Below are 21,678 nucleotides of genomic sequence, written 5' to 3'. Positions count from 1 at the left end.
GGCGAGGGGAGGCATTGCCCCCCCCCAAACGCAGGGCCGGCGCAACACTGCAGGCAGCTCTCCCTCCATCCTGCCCTCAGCTCTCCCTTCATCCCGCCCTCAGTTCTCAGCTCCCCGACCGACGGCCCTCCTCTCCGTTTCTCCCCCCCCCCCCCCGGTGCGTTTAACCTTTTATTTTCCGTGGTAGCGATGGCAGTGAAGAAGAAAGCACTGCGGGCTTGCCTCCAGCTTCTCCTTTCCCTCAAAGTGTCCCGCCCTCGCGGAAACAGGAAATGCATCATCACAGAAGGCGGGACACTGTGTGAGGGAAGGGAGAAGCTGGAGGCGAGCCCGCAGTGCTTTTTTCTTCACTGCTATCGCTGCCACTGAAAATAAAAAGGTTAAACACGCCGGGGGGGGGGGGAAGGAACATAGAGGAGGGCTGTCGGGGAGCTGAGGGAGGGCAGGGAAAATCGCTGGACATGGATGGGAGGGGAGGGCAGGGGGAGAGAAGCGATCGCTGGAGAGGAGGGGAGGGCAGGGGAGAGAGGAGAATTGCTGGACATGGATGGATGCAGGGGGCAGGGGAGAGAGGAAATTTGCTGGATATGGACAGATGGAGGAGAGGGCAGGGGAGAATGGAAAGTTGCTGGACATGGATGGATGGAGGGCAGGGGAGAGGAGAATTGCTGGACATGGATGGGTGGAGAGGGCAGGGGAGAGAGGAATTTTGCTGGATATGGGTGGATGGAGGAGAGGGCAGCAGAAAATGAACAGTTGCTGGACATGGATGGAGGGGAGGGCAGGGGAGAGAGGAGAATTGCTGGACATGGATGGATGGAGGGGAGGGAAATCAGGAAGGAGATGCACATGGATGGAGGGGAGGGAAGACAGAGGAAGTAGATGCACATGGATGGATGGAGGGGAGGAGAGTGAGGAGAAATGCTGGATATGAATGGAGAGGGGAAACTGCTGAATTTAAGGGCTGGATCGGAACACTTTGAGGGCAGATACTTTGATGTCCCCATGCATACTTCTTACCCACCCCCATCCTCCCACCCTGTCAGACTGTCATAGTAATGCTTGAATGTTTTCACTTATATACACTGTCAGCTAGCACATTTGCTTATTTCCGATCTGACGAAGAAGGGCAACCTTCGAAAGCTAATCAAGAAATGTATTAAGTTATGTCCAATAAAAAAGGTATCATCTTATTTTCTGTTCCATGTTTTATTTTGTTTGATTTCTATTGATAACCTTAAGAGTGGACTAACACGGCTACCACACTCCTCTACTTAACAGGGCAGATACTGAAACTCGGGGAAGGATAGGGATAGGGCTACAGATGGTAGACAGGACGCATGAGGACATGGGAGGATGGTGGACATGGTGAGAGAAAAAATATCAAATGGAAAGAAGACACTGCATAAAACAGAAGACACTGGGACCAAAGCGAATAGAAAAACTAAATGCTCAGACAACAAAGGTGGAAAAAAGTATTTTATTCAGAATGTATTAATTGGAATATGTCAGCTTTTGGAAATTTGCATCTGTGATATTTTGCATGTAAGTTTCAATTTTTCCAGTATTGCTGCATGCCGAGTCTAACTTATTGAGGTAACTTTCCAATTCATTATTTTGCCTTCATATTTTTTTATTTCTAGTTCCTTGTGTCATATCTGTTGTCATGTGTTTTTCATGTGTGATCAAGGTGCAGTATTCTGCTAGTGTGTAGTATTTGCAGCCCATTTTGTTTTTTTCATTAGGTAGTGTACTGATGTTTTAGAGCCCGGTGTAATTACAGTGCTGCCTTTCCACGCATAAGGTTGTAGCTTGTCCTGTCCTTGGAATTAGTGCTGTTATGGTTTGGTAAGGTAATGAGTGGGTTTTTGCACAAGTTTGTGTATAGCGTTTTGCAGTGGAGAGATTGTGTGTTGGCCTTACTGAGGTGGCACCAAAACATCAGAAAGGGTGTAGAGCCTAAATCATGACACACTACCTCTTGAAGGATCTACATATAGAGCTTATGCATTTCTAAGGTCTACACTGGCATGGTATTGGAAAGGGGGGTGGGGAAATACTACTGGAGAGGAAGAGGGAGTACTGGGTAAGGAGTAAAGAAGGAAGGAAGGGAGGGAGAAAGAGCTGGCTTTGGCTTTTTTGGGAATAACCATAATGTATATGTATGAGATATCTCAGACATATTCATTATGGTTATTCCCAAAAAAGCCAGCTCTTTCTCCCTTCCTTCCTCCATATTAGCTTATTCATTTGCATATATATATATTTTTTTTTTCAAATGAATATACTAATATGCCCCATCCCATCCTTTGCCCCCCCCCCCCCAAATGAAACAGTCAAACTACGCACATGAAGTTACCCCACTAAAGGAGTGCTTCTCACCGCTGTTCAGGAGGCACACCTAGCCAATTGGGTTTTCAGGATTATCACAATAAATAAGCATGAGAGAAATTTACATACAGTGAATCTTCACCACCATGTAGCTTGCTACCACTGTCTGTATTTGCCTGTTTTAATTTGTTAACTCTTTGGGCTGAACATTTAGTAATCTAGGTAAAAGTTAACCATCCTGTTGGCCTGATATTTCAGAAGTGACTATTTGTGTGTTTAGCTTCCAAACAGCGCTGTTTACTAAGGTGCGCTAGCGTTTTTAGCGCGTGCACAAAATTAGCACGTGCTGTGTAGGCGCCCATAGGAATTGTGGGCACCTACACAGTTAGCACATGCTTATGATTAGCATATGCTAAAAGCACTAACGCACCTCTAGCGTGGCTTAGTAAACGGGGCCCAAAGTCAGCTGGACAATTTTGTTTCAATATTGGCCCTATCATTCCTTTTTTGTATTTGCTTTTTGGAACTTAATTAACCCAGGACACATTTGTACTCTGACAAATGAATCTGACTCATCCTCACTGGTCTGACCCTCTTCCTGAAGGTGTTTTGTGAGAAGTGTTGTTAGGTACTGGCAACTCATTTTGAAAACTGCTTTCCTTTCCAGGACTGGATAGACTTGGTCATTGCTGTCTCTCCCCCTAAGGAGTATGATGATGAAATGTAAGTAACCGAGTATTTTTTTGGTCTGATTGCCTGTTACAAATAAATCCTTCCACCCCTGATATTTAACCACTGTAATCAGCGGGTTTATTTTAATGCTTGTCGCTGCAGTTAAATATTATCCAAATATTTAGTGATGGAACCTGAATACCGGACAGTGCTGTATATCTGGATTCAGCACTGATTAGCAGCACTATCCAGTTAGCTGTGATATTCAAGCCACCCCCTTAGCTGTGATATTCAAGCCACCCCCCTAATTCTATAAAAGTCACCAAAAATTGCATGCGCAAATTTGCATGCAATGTAATTGAATAATGAACCAATTAGAGCCAATAATTGTTTTTTTAACCAGTTAACATGTATGACAGGTACTTAGCTAATGCAAAATTAAAAACAATAATCCTAGAATGAATAATCAATTAATATAAAGGAAATGCCCTCAGATTGTTCCAATCACTTATATAGTATCCACCAAGGGACGCCTGAAAGGTGAATATATATATGGAAATCTACATCACCGGGTCATTTCCAACCACCACACTAAAATTCAATAAACAATGTTCAAGTGTCCAAAAACAAAATCAAAATCATTCGTAATATATACAACTAGTAAAAAAGGCCCGTTTCCGAAACAAATGAAACGGGCGCTAGCATGTGGTTTTGTTTATGGTTTTTTTTCTGTTTGATATAAAGGGATGTAAGTGTTTTTGAAAAAGACATATTTTTTTTTAAAAGTTGTATTTATATTTTAATTCTTGATTACATTTTTAACATTTCATTGTAAAGAATATGTTTTTATAATGTTTGTTACAATCAGATAAAAGGTTTAGCTGTTGAGGTACATAAATCTGTTTAAGAAATGCATTAGAAGACATATAAACTATTTCAAAGATAACATACAGATGTTCATGTGTTACTATCAGTTCTGTAAGTAACATGTGGACTTTTTAAAATGGTTTTGTTGTTATTTTTTACATTTGTAACATTTCCTTGTAAACAATATTTTTTGTATAAATTTTGTTACAATCAGGGAAAAGGTGTCCTTGTTGAGGTCCGTCAATCACTTTTACAATTGAGAGGAGAGAGGAAGGTAGTACGGCAGTGGAGAGTGGACAGTTGTGGACATGGGGGCAAGGGCAGAGTAGACAGCAGGGTTGGTGGACATGAGGGCAGGGGCTAGGTAAAGAGCAGGGTTGTTGGTGATCGTGTCAGGGCAGGGGAGAGAGTAGTTTTGCAGCACATGGGGGTTGAGCAGAGGATTTCTTTTTTGAAATAGTGTTACAATACATCTCTGAGCTGTAGAATCAAAACCTGTTCCTCAGTTGTAGTTTAAAATCTGCCCCGGAGAGTGTGTGTGAGAGAGTGAATGTGCGTCTGTGTGACAGAGAGAGACTGTGAGTGTGTGTGTGAGAATGAGAGTATGTGCCAGGGTTCCCCCTCCCTCTCAGTTCCTCTGTCTATCTCTCAGTTGCAACGGGTCCCCCCCTCCGCGTGCTTGTAAATTGGGATGGAGCACTGTTTGTGTTAGAGGGTGGTTACAATGTGTCAGTGAGGTTTTTATTTGTTTGGTTTTTTTGGGGGGGGGGTAGGGGGTTGGGGTATGTGCTCTGCTGGTAAACTGTGATGGTTTGTTGTGTTGCTTTGATGTTGGTATTGTTGCAGGGTGTTACCAGTGGAATGTGTATTTTTCTGTTTGTGTGGTTTTGTGTGTCAGGGGGGTTTGTGGAGGGGTGTTTTGTTTTGTTTTGTTTTTGGCGAGTTGTAAATGTGCTTGTAAGGGGGTTAGCCTTTGGTGTTTTGTTTTGTTTTTTTTGTGCTGAAGCAGGTTTTTTTTTTTTTTTTAAGATGGTAGGAAGGGAGAGGAGTAGTTTTTTGTTTTTTTTTGTATGCTGTTTGAGACCAGCTGTAGGATAACATTGGAAGTGCAATGTGCTTGTGGTAGCTGCACTGTTTTTTTCCTTGTGTTGGGCCGTCGGGGGATTGAATTGTTAATTTTTGAACAGGAATGCGCCACGGGGAGCAGCGCCGTCTTGTATTGGTTTTTCGGGGCATCTCCGATTTCGGGAGCTTGTCTGAGGATGGTTGGGCACGTCCTCAGCCGGTTCGATAAAGGGGGCAGAAGAAGGGGGGGAGGTGTCGGGTTGCGGGTGTGCGGCTAGTTTTTTTTTGTCATTTTTAAAAGGAATGCGTTAAGGGAAGCAGCGCCGTCTTGTATTGGATTTTCGGGGCATCCCCGAGCTCGGGAGCTTGTCTGAGGATGGTTGGGCATGTCCTCAGCCGGTTCGGTAAAGGGGGCAGAAGAAGGGGGGGGTGTCGGGTTGCGGGTGTGCGGCTAGTTTTTTTCTGTCATTTTTAAGAGGAATGCGTTAAGGGAAGCAGCGCCGTTTTGTATTGGATTTTCGGGGCATCCCCGATCTCGGGAGCTTGTCTGAGGATGGTTGAGCACGTCCTCAGGCAGTTCGGTAAAGGGGGCAGAGGAAGGGGGGGGTGTCAATTTGTGATGAAGGGTGTTCCGGGTGTGCGGCTGGTTTTTTTCAGCCAGTGTTCAGCGATTCGTAGGCAGGTGAGGAGTAGGGAAACACGCTCCGCGGATTGCCGATGAGCCCCGCCCCCCAGGTGCAGTGCCCCCCCTGGTGAAAGGACACCCCCCCCCCCGCGAAAGACCCCCCCCCCCACCGGGTGCACGCCAGTGGGGGGGGGGGTGCCGCGCGCACCTGTCCTTCCTTCGTTCCATGCTCCCTCTGCCCAAGAACAGGAAGTAACCTGTTTCAAGGCAGAGGGAGCATGGAACGAAGGAAGGACAGGCGCGCACGACACCCCCCCCCAGCGGCGTGCACCTGGGGCAGACCGCTCCCACTGCCCCCCCTAGGAACGCCACTGCTCTCCCTGAAGCATCCTGTAGACTTAATGCCTAACATAAAATAAATCCGAGCCTCTACCGGAATCCAATGGACTTTCAAGTAATAAGGCAAAAGAGGCTCAGACTTATTCAAAGAATAAATCAAGAACACAACCGCATTCTGAACTATTTGCAGGCCTTTAAAAGAGGATTTGGCACAGCCCACGTACATAAGGTTACAATAATCAGTTGATAAAAGGATTTCCTAACAACCGAGGTAATTTGTGGCTTCATACTTAATGTACTATCAGTCACCACCCCCAATAATTTTGACTCTGTCACAAAAGTAAAACAATCTAATCCCACAAATATTGTATTATACTGAAAAGGGTGGTCCAAAGGCTCCAACCATAGGAACCTTGTCTTTTCTTTATTAATCTTAAGCCTATATTGCACAACCCATGATTCAATCAAATCCATACATTCTAATCTTCTAAGACCGCACACAACAAGGAAATATCATCCACATATATAAAAATTTGAAACTGAGCTTGCTCCAATATAGCCCCAAAGATTGTAAAACCATATTGAATAAAATCGGCGAAAGGGGCAAACCCTGAGGAACCCCACAGGGTGATACCCAAACTTCCGATAAATCTTCCCCGCACCTGACTAGATAGGAATGATGAGACAAGAATCCCTGAACCAGCATGGAGGGAACTTGACGGAGGCAGAAAGATTATCTCCTGAACAACTCGACGTTTCAGAGCAAAAAACAGCTCCTGTGGCAGATTCTGCAATTGTGAGTACCCTGCAACAAGTTGTCCAAGCGTCTCCCCTGGTATTTAACGAAGGAATGTTTGAAAAACCTGCTGTAGTGACCTTAGAGTCACTTTGGGACCTGAACTCTACAACCCTCCAAACTTTGCAGTCAGCTATTTCAAAGAATACAGACACTATCAAAGTTTTGGCTGAAGCTGCACTAAAACAATTACAAGTTAATGAGGTTCATGAGACTGAAGTAAAAAACCTTACTCAAAGAATAGAAAAAACGGAACTTGTGGACAAACATTAATTAAAGAGAGGAATTTTACTTCTAGACGCATGGAATATTTGGAAAATCAATCCAAGAGACTTAACCTATGTATTATAAATTTTCCGAAATCACCTATTTTTTCTCCTGTACAAATGGTTAAAAAATATCTAGTGGATATTCTGGGAATGCCCGAGAATTCATTGCCACCTATTACAAGGGCATATTACATTCAAATTACTGGGCAAGTCCCAGAAAATTTAAACCCGCAAAATGCAATGAATTTAACGGCCTTCCTGGAATCTTCTTTGGAGGTGGTCACGCAAAGAACTACTTTGTTGGTGACCTTCGCATTAGAGTTAGATGCAGTTCTCAGGCTTTCCCTAAAACACTTGAATTCTTTATTTTTGGGTTCAAAAGTAAGGGTTTTCCTGGATTTATCTAGGCAAACCCAAAAGCGACGTAAGTCATTTCTTGCTTTGCGTCCTAGGGCAATAGCCCTGGGCGCAAACTTTCTTTTGAAATTTCCTTGTGTGTGTAGGATTCTACTTCACACTAAACAATATCAATTTTTTGAACCCAATCAGTTGGATGTTTTTCTAAAAAGTAAAGAGAGTGTTGTGAGACTTTAGACCCGAATGTAACACTGTATAGCAATTTGGAGTGAGTCCACAAGGCATGGCGCAGTCTTTGATTTAAATAGTTTCTTTTGAAAAGCTTGGTTTTCCAGCTTGATATATTTGCTTTTTCTAAATTCTAAGTAGTAGTGGTAGTAGGATCATTTCTTACTCACTTGTGGACGATGGTAGTTGTATATTAATTTCTTTTCTTTTTTTATTTCATTATGATACCTTACACATTGTGTATTATTATTCTTAATTGAATATTATGTATACTAAAATGTTCATAAATAAATACATTAAAAAAAAAGAATCCCTGAACTGCAAAATCATTCCATGCAGTCCAAAACTGCTCAGCAATCATAACAGTAACTCATGGCCCACCAAGTCAAATGCACAGGAAAGATCAAACTGAATTAAAACTGCACATTTTCCCTGACTCACCCTAATTTTACCTAATGCTAAAATTGCACCTACCACTGTTTCCGTACTATATCGCCTGTAGAATCCTGATTGGGAATAATGCAGAATTTCAAAATGTTCTAAATAATCCTCCAATTGTCGCAGAACACAACCCTCCATTAATTTGGTCAATATCGGAATGGAAGCAATGGGCCTATAAGTACCAACAAACTCCAGGTTTCGCTTGATATCTTTAGGTATCGGATTTAATGCTATTTTATCCCCCTCAACTGGAAAAATTCCCATACTTAACTGCATATTCAACCAATCCATTAGAGATAAAAGAAATGCCTCAGCAAATATGCTAGACAAGAGTCCAAACTGCAAGATGATTTAGCATATCGCAGCAGCAAACCCCTTAAATCAGCTACATCAATTTCCTTAAATTGTGACCACAGTCTATCATTATAAACCTGAGCAGTATCTATAGCTAACGGAAGCTGCAATCTAATATTTCTAATCTGTAGCTCAAAACAGCAAGCAAGTTCAATAGCTGGTGGCCTCTCATGACTATTTGGCATCACTAAATCCTCCACCTGATTAAATGAATTAACCAAATTATACAGTTTCTTCAAATCAGCCTTAATGCCACCTACCAGTTTACCATAGAACTGCTTTTTCTTAGATGAAATCAAAGCCTTATACTCCTGTTCCTGAACTTTCTAACTCCTTCTATTCTCAGGTATTGGACTCTTTCTCCATTTCCATTTTTTTAAATAAATAATGCTTTATTAAATGTTCAAAATACAATGCATAAATAAGCAGTAAATGAAAAACACAACCATTATAACAAAACAAATACATAATACACAGCAAACAAAAACAAACCAGAAAAGTACTAAATTTAGGCAAAAACTAACAAATGACTCCATAAAAACAAAAACAACCATTGGTTAATTCTAATGATCCAGAACATAACCAGAATTTCAAATTTCGGAATTAACAAAATCTAGGAAAATCATTTCAGCTTACAGTATCCATCCGAAAACATATTAAAACATGTACCACCCCCCTTCCCCCCCTCCCCAAACCACTAAAATACCCGATCCCCCAACTAAATCCTTCCCTCCCTCCCTCTACCAACCCCCCCCCCCCATCGATACCTACTCAAAATTATAGAGGATCATATAGAGATATGATTCAATAAAAGTCTGCGAACTCTTGAGGACAAAGACATTACATACGGTTCCCAAACTAACCAAAATTTTTTCCTACTACTACTATTTAACATTTCTAAAGCGCTACCAGGGTTACACTGTACAGTCTAACAAAGAAGGACAGTCCCTGCTCAAAGGAGCTTAAAATCTAAAGGACAAAAAAGTGCAGTCAATCAAATTGGGGGCAGTCTAGATTTTCTGGATAGAGGTACGATGGTTAGGTGCCGAAAGCGACATTGAAGAGGTGGGCTTTGAGCAAGGATTTGAAAATGGGCAGGGAGGGGGCTTGACGTATGGGCTCAGGGAGTTTATTCCAAGCATAGGGTGAGGCGAGGCAGAAAGGGCGGAGCCTGGAGTTGGCAGTGGTGGAGAAGGGTACTGAGAGGAGGGATTTGTCCTGTGAGCGGAGGTTACTGGTAGGGAGCGTAAGGGGAGATGAGGGTAGAGAGGTAATGAGGGGCTGCAGATTGAGTGCATTTGTAGGTTAGTAGGAGAAGCTTGAACTGTATGCGGTACCTGATCGCAGGGGCGTAGCCAGACACCCAATTTTGGGTGGGCCTGGGCCTAAGATGGGTGGGCAGAAGAACCTCGCCCCATCCCACAGGTGATTTGGTCTCTCCTTCTCTCGCCTGCATGCCATATGGTCTCTCAAACATCCCCCCTCTCCCGTATACCTTTTAAATAGCAGATTTTCACTAGCAGCGAGCAGCAACTAATACGCACTGCTCATGTTGGCCCCACACCCTCCCTCTGATGCAACTTCCTGTTTCCGCCTAGGCAGAAATACATTAGAGGGAAGGCTGTGGCCGGTGCAAGCTGTATGTATGTCACTGCTCACTGCTACTTACAAGGTATGCAGGAGGGACACTTGTTGGGAGTTTTCGACTGGTGGGGCTTGGGGATCCCTGCCAGCCATCCCATATGTATGCTGCTACTGGGTGGGCCTGAACCCAAAGTGGGTGGGCCTGGGCCCACCCAAGCCCACCCTTGGCTACGCCACTGCCTGATCGGAAGCCAGTGAAGTGACTTGAGGAGAGGGGTGATATGAGCATATCGGTCTAGGCGGAAGATAAGACGCGCAGCAGAGTTCTGAACGGATTGAAGGGGGGATAGTTGGTTAAGTGGGAGGCCAGTGAGGAGTAGGTTGCAGTAGTCAAGGCGAGAGATGATGAGAGAGTGGCTGAGAGTTCGGGTGGTGTGCTCGGAAAGGAAGGGGCGAATTTTGCTGATGTTATAGAGAAAGAAGCGACAGGTCTTGGCTGTCTGCTGGATATGGGCAGAGAAGGAGAGGGAGGAGTCGAAGATGACTCTGAGGTTTCGGGCAGATGAGACGGGGAGGATGAGGGTGTTAGCGACTGAAATAGAGAGTGGAGGGAGAGGAGAAGTGGGTTTGGGTGGAAAGACAATGAGCTCGGTCTTGGCCATGTTCAGTTTCAAGTGGCGGTTGGACATCCAGGCAGCAATGTCGGATAAGCAGGCTGATACTTTGGCCTGGGTTTCCGCAGTGATGTCTGGTGTGGAGAGGTAAAGCTGGGTGTCGTCAGCATAAAGATGGTATTGGAAACCATGAGATGAGATCAGCGAGCCCAGGGAAGAGGTGTAGATTGAAAAAAGAAGGGGTCCAAGGACAGATCCCTGAGGAACTCCAACAGAGAGTGGGATGGGGGTGGAGGAAGATCCATGAGAATGTACTCTGAAGGTACGGTGGGAGAGAGAAGAGGAGAACCAGGGGAGGACAGAGCCCTGGAACTCAAATGAGGATAGTGCAGCAAGAAGTAAATTATGATTGACAGTGTCAAAAGCGGCGGATAGGTCGATGAGGATGGAGTAGTGACCTTTGGATTTGGCAAGGAACAGGTCATTACAGGCTTTAGTGAGTGCCATTTCTGTCGAGTATAGAGGGCGAAAACCGGATTGAAGCGGATCGAGGATGGCATTTTCCAACGCTTAGGAGTTAAACGTGCATCACGAGCTTCCAAAAGGACAAGAACATGAAGAGCATTACGCCAAGACCAGAAGTCCGGCACCCTGCTCTGGGTCCAACATTGCATAATGCACTTCTTCCCCACTACCCCTGATTTATAAATAAAAATGCGTTCAGACGCTAATAAAGAGTCAGCACTACCCACCCAGCCCAACAGAAGTCCAATTGGAGAAAGACTTAGTTGCTTTTGTAATAAATGCTCCTAATATCTAATAACACGCTTCCAAAAAAGTTGTACTCTCGGGCAATACCATAATGCATGAGCTAGAGTAGCATCTAGATGTCTACACTTTACACAATTCTTAACCGCCAGACACTTCGCATGAAACGCTTGACGAGGAGAAAAATAAGACCTGGTCACATAAAACCTAGGCATATTTAAGTAATCCATGATAAAGGAAATTACAGTAGTCAAACTTACTTAGTATCAGGCTAAAAGTGAAGATTCTTATGAACATAGTTGCTGCAGTGCAACTATGTTCAGCCTTCCATTATGTATCTTTTTATTACAGCGTAAAAGTAGTCATATAGGCTAACAAAGGCTATAAAAGAGTTAATCTAAATACCTAGAACTGTTTTTCATGACTCTTGTCTCATTTAAATTTCACTAGTGTTTTAAATATTCATTATGGAAAACATAACCATTCCAAGGCTAATAGCCTTCCCTTGAGAAAATAGAAGATCTCAGTACATTAGACAAGTATTTCAAGTAATCAAATAAATAACAAATGGCAGTAACTCAGACTGAGAAGAATTACATTGTACTGAAAACAACAGTAATAGTGTTATAAAATGCGCATTAACTGTCTTTACAGCAAAAGTTTAAATAATTTTTATTCTCTGTTGTTGAGGGACACCACTGTCTGTACCCAACTGTAAAAGTGTATATAATAGGTTTGGTACAAGAATCCTACTGCATGCCATAGCACACGGGTGTGTCTTGGGTAGGTGCATCCTGGGCCTTGGTGCGGGTAGCCCCTCCTCCCCCCCCCCACCCTCTCCCGGGTTTATGTTTGATTCTATTTAAAAAGTGCCCCACTTCACCTGCTTATTCCTCCAATCACTCCTTCCTGTTCTTTTACCATGACAACTGGGCAGTACTGCGAAGGACAGGAGTGGAGGAGCAGGATCAGGAAGCCCACACAGCAGCAGTAAAGAGCAAAGAAAAACCATTGATCCAGCCCCTCTCCTCTCCTGGCCAATCCCCATCACTCCATCAGTCTGCTGCGTGTATTTTCTGTGAGTGGGCAGTGCTGCAAAAACTTGGATTTCAGATGACAGCAGAGGGAAAGAAAGAGTCAATTGCAGTGCATTTCAGGTGTCAATGGTTTGGGGGGAAAGGGGGTGTTCTAAAAGTAGACAAGGGGAGAAGAAGATAAACGATGGTGAGAAAGTGGATAGATTTTTGACATAGGACAGGACAAAAGGTGGCAAAATGTTGGGGGATGTGAGGATGGATATGAATGTTCAGAGGTGGGAGTTACTGGACAAGAGCCTGCTGCTGCTGGGGATGGTAAGAGGATCAGGAGAACAAATTTGGGACATATTGGGGGAGGGGGAAGGTGGGATAGAACATATGAGTAATCATAGTGGCAAGATAAGAGACAAGATCTAACCATGGATAGTGGACAGGGTTGAAGGGAGAGAAAGAGGATTGTAAAGATGGAGAGAGAATATAGGAAAATGCTTGAGAAGTGGATACACATGGAAGGACAGGGATTGACAGATAATTTGAGATGGAGAGAGAGGAATAAAGGAGAGAGGACTCTGGATAACAGACAGAGAGATGGAAAGAGGACCCAGGATGGAATAAGAGAAAGGGAAGAGAACTGAGCATTGGAATGAAGTAAATAGAGAAATGGCTTAGGAATAGGGGAGAAGATGGGAGGGAACTGAGAAGCTCTGAGAGAAGAGGAAATTTCTCTGGGTGTGAACATTTTGTATGCTCTGTGATTTAAATGTTGGGGTCTCCCAAACGCTCAAAACATCATCTCCCAAACGCTCAAAAGATTTGCCAAATCTCACTGTAAACTAGACATATGCCCAAACAACCTGATGACATCTGCCCCTCAACAATTCATAAGCGACATAACGAAACACCTGAACTACATGTTACAAAATGGACTCTTCCCGAAGGAAAAAGGAAACATCTTACTCACCCCCATACCCAAAGACACAAAGAAAAGTGCTAGTGAACTGACTAACTACAGACCGGTAGCATCCATTCCCTTAACAACCAAATTAACCGAAGGGTTGGTGACCAAGCAACTTACAAATTATCTAGATAAATTTTCTATACTTCACGATTCCCAATCAGGGTTTCGGTCTAACCACAGCACCAAAACAGTATTAGTAACCCTCATGACTAAATTCAAACAAACGATTGCATCTGGTAAGAACATACTACTTCTACAATTTGACATGTCAAGCGCTTTCGACATGGTTGACCACGGAATCTTACTACACATCCTTGAATACTTCGGAATCGGAGGCAACGTCCTCAAGTGGTTCAAAGGATTCCTAACCGCAAGGTCATACCAAGTAACATCTAACTCGATTATTTCAGACGCATGGGTACCTGAATGCAGAGTACCACAAGGACCCCCCCTCTCACCGACCCTATTTAACTTAATGATGATACCCTTGGCAAAATTACTATCAAATCAAAACCTCAACCCATACATTTATGCAGATGACATAACAATCTACATCCCATTCAAACAAGACCTAAAAGAAATTTGCAATGACATCAACCAAAGTCTCAAAATTATGCATTCATGGGCAGATGCATTTCAGCTGAAACTCAATGCTGAAAAGACCCAATGCCTAGTATTAACCTCCCAACACAACAAGAAAGAATACTCCGCCATCAACACACCAACTCTAAACCTTCCTATTTCAGAAACCCTAAAAATTCTTGGAGTCACCATTGATCGACACCTAACACTAGAGAACCACGCGAAAAACACAACCAAGAAGATGTTCCACTCAATGTGGAAATTAAAAAGAATAAGACCTTTCTTCCCAAGAAGTGTTTTCCGTAACCTGGTACAATCAATGGTGCTCAGTCACCTAGACTATTGCAACGCACTATATGCCGGCTGCAAAGAACAAATAATTAAGAAACTCCAGACAGCCCAGAACACTGCAGCCAGACTCATATTTGGCAAACCAAAATTTGAAAGTGCCAAGCCCTTATGAGAAAAATTACACTGGCTCCCACTTAAGGAATGCATCACGTTCAAGATATGTTCACTAGTTCATAAAATTATCCATGGAGACGCAGCAGCTTACATGTCTGACCTAATAGACCTACCACCTAGGAATGCCAAAAGATCATCCCGCACATTCCTTGATCTGCACTTCCCCAGTTGCAAAGGAATGAAATACAAACTAATGCATGCGTCAAACTTCACCTACCTGAGCACACAGTTATGGAATGCACTGCCGCGTAGCTTGAAATCGACCCACGATAGAACGAACTTCCGCATATTACTGAAGATCCATCTCTTTGATAGAGCATATCAAAAAGATCAACCCATGTGAATATGCACAACTCGCCTATATAATTTCAGAATTGTTTCTTAATATCTGCTTGTATACTATTACTCTGTTTATATCATCATGCTTACCAAGATCATGCAATACCAAATGTCGATATTACTAACATTCTTCCACTACTCACGATGTATTGTAAGCCACTTTGAGCCTGCAAAGAGGTGGGATAAGGTGAGATACAAATGCAACAAATAAAATAAATAAATAAAGAGGTAATGTAGGTTTATTGATAAAGACATAAACCTTATTAACTAGTCTTCCTACCATTTCCCCATAGTTTTAAAAATTTGAACCACAGCATACAGCATTAACAGATAGCCTCTAGAAGGCACAACAGGGCCTAGTTCAGTCTTTATTCCCACCAACTCTCGCCCACCCCTAGCACATCTCTTCAGTTATAGTCTTAACTTATAGTCAATTATTCTAATTAGGATAACAAGAGGAGAGTTTTCATTAGAGTTTTAATAACATTTAATTACTTTCTGAGAAGCAAACACTAAATAAATCACACAATATACCATATAATGTTAAGGTCCTTTCTATTAATCTAATATCCCTAGTACCTTAAGAAGTTTAAACAAAACAATAATATTAAGATGCAGTCAGCAGTCCAGCAGTGAGAGGGGTGCTATCCAGTCTTTTGCGAGTGTCACATGTATGATTATCTCCCAGTTGACAAGAGGTTATATGTGTGTGCTCAATGCAAAGGACTCATACCTCTCAGAGAACAAGTCTGTTCTCTTGAGGCTAGAGCAGCGGAGGAGCTGAGGGAGAGAGAGAATTACATATAGGAGGCCTACGTGGACATTGTAGAGAAGTCTCACTTCCAGTCTGGCAGCCCCTGTGATGCCATGGAGGAGGGGGGTCTCCTAGAAGAAGAGCATCCTATAGCCAGGACCTACCCATCAGGGGATGCAATATCCTTTTGCCCCAAGGATGTGTCTCCAGGAGCTTCTGCCCAGGAGGGAAGGCTTAGGACAGCTGTTGTAGCTGGTGATTCCATCATTAGGCATGTAGATAGCTGGGTGGCTGCTGGACATGAGGATCGCCTGCCTGGTGTGAACGTGGTGGACTTCACACATCACCAAGATAAGATTTTAGATAGTGCTGGGGAGGAGCCTGCTGTCTTGGTACGTTTGAGTACCAATGACATAGGAAAATGTGGGGAAAGGCCACATTTAGGCTGTTAGGTAGAAAGCTGAGATCCAGATCCTTCAGGGTAGAATTTTTGGAAATGCTCCCCATTCCATGCGCAGGAACCAAGAGGCAGGCAGAGCTCTGCAGTCTCAATGAGTGATTGAGACAATGGTGCAAGGATGAAGGATTTAGATTTGTTAGGAACTAGACAACATTCTGGGACAGGGGGAGCCTATTCCAAAAGGATGAGCTCCAACTTAACCGGTATGTAACCAGGCTGTTGACACTAACATTTAAAAAGGAGAGAGAGCAGCTTTTAAACTAAAATGGGGGGGGGGGGGGAGCCAACAATCACCCAGCAGTGCACGTGGAGTATCCTCGAAGGATACAATTGAAATAGGATATTTAGAGAATCCCAACAGAGAGGTTTCAATTATGGTGAAAGAAAGTCAGGAGTGTTTAGTGGGAGAACAGATTAAAGAATACTAGGAAAAAACACAATTTGAAGTATCTATGTACAAATGTTAGAAGCCTAAAAGATAAGATGGGAGAGTTGGAGTATATAGCACTAAATGAAAAGGTAGGTATAATAGGCATCTCAGTCCATAGTCTGTTATTGAGCTGGACATGGGGGAAGCCAGTGTTTGCCTTGGATTGGTAGCATGGAATGTTGCTACTAATTGGGTTTCTACCAGGTACTTGTGACTTGGATTGGATGCTGTTGGAAGCAGGATACTGGGCTAGATGGACCATTGGTCTGACCCAGTATGGCTATTGTTCTTAACAGAGGAACAAGGGAGATTTTGGAATAAGGGAGAGGGAGAAGGTAGGGAAACGAGAGAAGATCAAGGACTGAGGAAAAGAGGATACTGAGTGGGGAAGGTAAGAAAAGCAGAGAAGGATAGAGGATGACAGGTGAGAGACAAAAATGATACTAGATTTTGTTGGAGGAGAAATTCTGGGAAATATTGGAGGAAGAATGAGTTGAAATATGCAAGGGAGAGAAAGAGGGTAGGAGGAGGAATAGGGAAAAGATTGCCGCAGGAAGATGTACGAGGCAAAGAAGAAAATAAATGAGATAAGAGAAGACTGAAGAAAGAGTATTAGAAATCCATTCTGAAGGAAAGAAATCCAAGAAGAAAGAAGAATACCAGAGAGTGAAAATTACAAAAGTAACAGAGAAGACCGGAGAATGGGTTGTTTTTCTGGCTTGGTGTGCCTCTGTCAAAGATACCAAAAGTGCTTGCTGAAACATATTCATAACTCAGAAGTGGAAAATATCTTGGGACCTAGTTCAATGCCTCTAATATGGCCATACCTCTCTCATAGAGGGGTCAATTCAAAGGATGCTCAAACCTAGACACCTAAAATTAGGGCGCTCAGTTAATATTCTATAATGGCACATTAGCACGCCTAATCTGTTCTAAGTTGACATATAGGTACCCAATTTTAGGCACAACCACTTATGCTATGTCTATGGCTGGTGTAAATGGACACAACCAACTAAATGCTGCAGTTCCACATGCAAATGAGAGTATTCTATAAGCATGTGCTAAAAGAAACACCCATGATCTGCCCATGTCCCTCCCATGGTAACTCCCCAGTAGCATACTTATTCTAGGTGCATGTGTTGTGTGCACATGCCCTATCAGAACTGGCCCCCTGCCTTACCTTAAAATTGTCTCTGCTGCAGTCTTCGCCCAGGCAGTGGCAGCGGCACTATTAGGCTGCCTGCAGCCTGCATCGGGACTTCCTCTCTAAACCATCCCACCTCTTCTGATGCAACTTCCTATTTTCTGAAGTGGTTCAGAGAGGAAGTCCCAGTGCAGTCTGCAGGCAGCCTATGAGTGCTGCTGCAGTAGAGATGATTTTAAGGTACCAGGGAGAGGACATGGGGGATTTGCACCCCCTGTAAAAAAGTTCCTGGCTACACTACTGTTGCACTTACACATGAGACCACTTAGGTGCCCAGTTCTTGAATATGCCTAAATGTATTTACACACATAACTGCCTCTCTGTTATCTCCCATTTGTAAACCTAATTAGTGCCTAACTTAGGACACTCCATCTAAATTTATCCCCAGAATATATACCGGTACATTCAGAATAGCTGGTGTTTTCTTGGCTAATTCCCAGGGCCCTCGCTCCAAGTGCACAGAGTTTCCAGGTGCTTTTTGGCTAGGATCAGGCGACCCTCAGGGGGAGGAATGCTGGCTTCGGCCTAACCCCTGGTAAGCCTTTCCTCAGCTGAGAGGTGCCCAGCTCTACCACTGGCTGCCTTTCAGGTGCTGTGGAGGACTTGCAGCTCATCTGCATATCCTTACATCCTTCTCCGGGGTGACACCCAGGTCCACTCCGATCCACTCAGGGCCTCCGCTCTAGTTAGGCGCGTGGGGCATTTTTCTCTTTACATCTAATCTTCTTCCCAGTTGCTAAAGTACCTCAGTCGTTTATGGCCCCTATTCACATTCTCTTCCTAGCCCTGTCCCTTCCTAATCTTTTCCCTCACCCCCTACCTCTCTCCGCTACAGGAACTCACTGCCCATCCATTGACTTCATCACCTCACCTTCTCTCCTACCCTCTTCCTCCCTCTTGGCTTTTAATCTCCGTCTCTTTCTTCCCTACATTTTGCCTTCCCCATTCTACCTAAATACCTCTCGCCTTCGTGGCCACACCTCTCCTACTCTCCTCCGCTCTCTTTTACTCCTTCTCTTACTCTCAGCCGGTGACATCAATCCCAATCCTGGCCCTCCTCACCAACTATTATCCCAACTCTACAGATCTCACCGCGACCTCTCTAACCTCATCTCTATTCCTCTACTCTCCTCCTCTTCTCTGCCCTTCTCTTGCGCCCTATGGAATGCCAGCTCAATCTGTAACAAACTCCCCTATATCCAGGACCTCTTTATCTCGTGTCACCTCCATCTGCTCACCATAACAGAAACCTGGCTCTGCCCTGATGACTCTGCTTCAGTCGCAGCCCTCTGCCATGGCGGTTATCTTTTTTCACATACTCCTCACCCTGCTGGTCGCGGGGGGGGGGGGGGGGGTGTTGGACTACTTCTCTCTCCCTCCTCCAGATTTCAACCCCTTCTTCCACCTCAATCTCACTGTTTTTCCTCCTTTGAAGTCCACTCTATCCACCTTTTCTCTCCTCTGCTTCTTCAAATAGCGGTCATTTATTGTCCCCCTGATAAGTCCCTTTCATCCTTTCTCAGTGACTTTGCCTGGCTTGCCTTCTTCCATGATCCTTCCTCTCCCTCTCTCAACCTTGGTGACTTTAATATTCCTGCTAATGATCCTTCCAACTCTTATATTTCCAAGTTACGCGCTTTAACATCCTCCTTTAATCTCTAGCTATACTCCACCTCTCCCACTCATCAAAATGGTCCTCCAACTGTTCACCCTCTAGTTTCCTTGCCTCTGATCTTCCCCTCTCTGATCACCATCTTATAACTTTCACACTTAAATCTCCTCCCTCCCAGTCCCGTCCTATCTTATCTAATTTATCTAGGAATCTTCACAATATCGACCCTTCATCTCTATCCTCCCATGTTTCAACCTCCTCTCTACTGTGGCACCATCCACGTCTGTCAACGAGGCTGTTTCTTCTTACAACAATACTCTATCCTCTGCCTTAGACACACTTGCACCTTTGATGACCCGCCCTATAAGGCGTACAAAACCCCAACCTTGGCTGACTTCTAATATCCGCTACCTACGTTCCTGTACCCGCTCCGCCGAACATTTCTGGCCCTTGCTGATTTTTTACACTTTAAGTTCATGCTGACCTCCTTCCAATCTGCTCTTTTACGCGCCAAACAGGATTATTATATCCAACTGACCAACTCTCTTGGCTCTAACCCTCGACTCCTCTTCACCACATTGAACTCTCTCCTCAAGGTGCCCCCTCCCCTAACTCCCCCTTCATTACCTCCTCATACCCTTGCTGAATTAATTCACGACAAGGTTCAAAAGATAAACCTTGAATTCTCTAACTTGCCACCTCTCCCTTCACTAGTCCGTTCCCCTCTCTCTCCTTCCCCTCATTCCTTTTCCTCCTTTCCTGAAGTTACTATAGAGGAAACTACACTTCTCCTTTCTTCCTCAAAATGTACCACCTGTTCCTCTGATCCCATTCCCACCCACCTTCTTAATGCCATCTCACCTGCTCTTATTCCTTTTATCTGTCACATTCTCAACCTCTCACTTTCCACTGCAACTGTCCCTACTGCCTTTAAACATGCTGTGGTCACACCTCTCCTTAAGAAGCCTTCACTCGACCCTACTTGTCCCTCTAATTACCGACCCATCTCCCTCCTCCCTTCTCTCTCCAAATTACTTGAGCATGCTGTTCACCACCTCTGCCACTACCATCTGTTTTCACCCTCTCCACTCAACTGAAACTGCGCTTACTAAAGTCTGCAATGACCTATTACTGGCTAAATCCATAGGCCAATATTCCATCCTCATTCTTCTTGATCTTTCCGCTGTTTTTGACACTGTCGATCACAGCATACTTCTCGATACCCTGTCCTCACTTGGATTCCAGGGCTCTGTCCTTTCCTGGTTCTCTTCCTACCTCTCCCTCCGCACCTTTAGTGTTCACTCTGGTGGATCCTCTTCTACTTCTATCCCTCTGCCTGTCGGCGTAGCTCAGGGTTCTGTTCTTGGTCCCCTCCTCTTTTCTATCTACACTTCTTCCCTTGGTTCATTAATCTCATCCCATGGCTTTTCCTACCATCTCTATGCTGATGACTCCCAAATCTACCTTTCTACCCCTGATGTCTCACCTTGCATTCAACCCAAAGTTTCAGCGTGCTTGTCTGACATTGCTTTCTGGATGTCTCAACACCACCTGAAATTAAACATGACCAAAACCGAGCTTCTCATTTTTCCCCCCAAACCCACCTCCCCACTCCCCCCGTTTTCTATTTCTGTTGATGGCTCTCTCATTCTCCCTGTCTCCTCAGCTCGAAACCTTGGGGTCATCTTTGAGTCTTCTCTCTCCTTCGCTGCTCATATCCAGCAGATCGCCAAGACCTGTCGTTTCTTTCTTTCAACATCCGTAAAATCCGCCCCTTTCTTTCCGAGCACTCTACCAAAACCCTCATCCATACCCTTGTCACCTCTCGTTTAGACTACTGCAATCTGCTTCTTGCTGGCCTCCCACTTAGTCACCTCTCCAGTCGGTTAAAACTCTGCTGCCCGTCTCGTCTTCCGCCAGGGTTGCTTTACTCATACTACCCCTCTCCTCAAGTCGCTTCACTGGCTCCCTGTCCGTTTTCGCATCCTGTTCAAACTTCTTCTACTAACCTATAAATGTATTCACTCTGCTGCTCCCCAGTATCTCTCCACACTCATCCTTCCCTACACCCCTTCCCGTGCACTCTGCTCCATGGATAAATCCTTCTTATCTGTTCCTTTCTCCACTACTGCCAACTCCAGACTTCGCGCCTTCTGTCTCGCTGCACCCTACGCGTGGAATAAACTTATTGAGCCCCTACGTCTTGCCCCATCCTTGGCCACCTTTAAATCTAGATTGAAAGCCCACCTCTTTAACATTGCTTTTGACTCATAACCACTTGTAACCACTTGCCTCCACCTACCCACCTCTCCTCCTTCCTGTACACATTAATTGATTTGATTTGCTTGCTTTATTTTTTGTCTATTAGATTGTAAGCTCTTTGAGCAGGGACTGTCTTTCTTCTATGTTTGTGCAGCGCTGCGTACGCCTTGTAGCGCTATAGAAATGCTAAATAGTAGTAGTAGTAGTAATTTGACTTTTTCGGTTGCATCAATTATTGTTTATGCACACGATACCTACTAGTGCC

At 44.1% G+C, this 21,678-nt stretch overlaps 1 protein-coding gene across 6 annotated transcripts in view; it reads left to right on the top strand.

Annotated features, from left to right (window-relative positions):
• The window catches only part of USH1C (USH1 protein network component harmonin), a 420,974-nt gene that overhangs the window by 387,402 nt on the left and 11,894 nt on the right, over window positions 1-21,678 (top strand). For 5 of the 6 annotated variants that reach the window (XM_030201080.1, XM_030201079.1, XM_030201078.1 and 2 more), the window contains one exon: window positions 2,999-3,054. In XM_030201080.1, coding sequence (XP_030056940.1) covers window positions 2,999-3,054 — 56 coding nt within the window. Of the gene's footprint in view, window positions 1-2,998; window positions 3,059-21,678 lie in introns of those variants that run through there. The other variant, XM_030201082.1, reaches the window with a different exon arrangement.

The sequence above is a fragment of the Microcaecilia unicolor genome, chromosome 4 (assembly GCF_901765095.1).
Source record: "Microcaecilia unicolor chromosome 4, aMicUni1.1, whole genome shotgun sequence".
Taxonomy (NCBI): domain Eukaryota; kingdom Metazoa; phylum Chordata; class Amphibia; order Gymnophiona; family Siphonopidae; genus Microcaecilia; species Microcaecilia unicolor.
The sequence above is the reverse complement of the archived record's forward strand: the minus strand, read 5'-3'. Positions and strand labels throughout refer to the sequence as shown.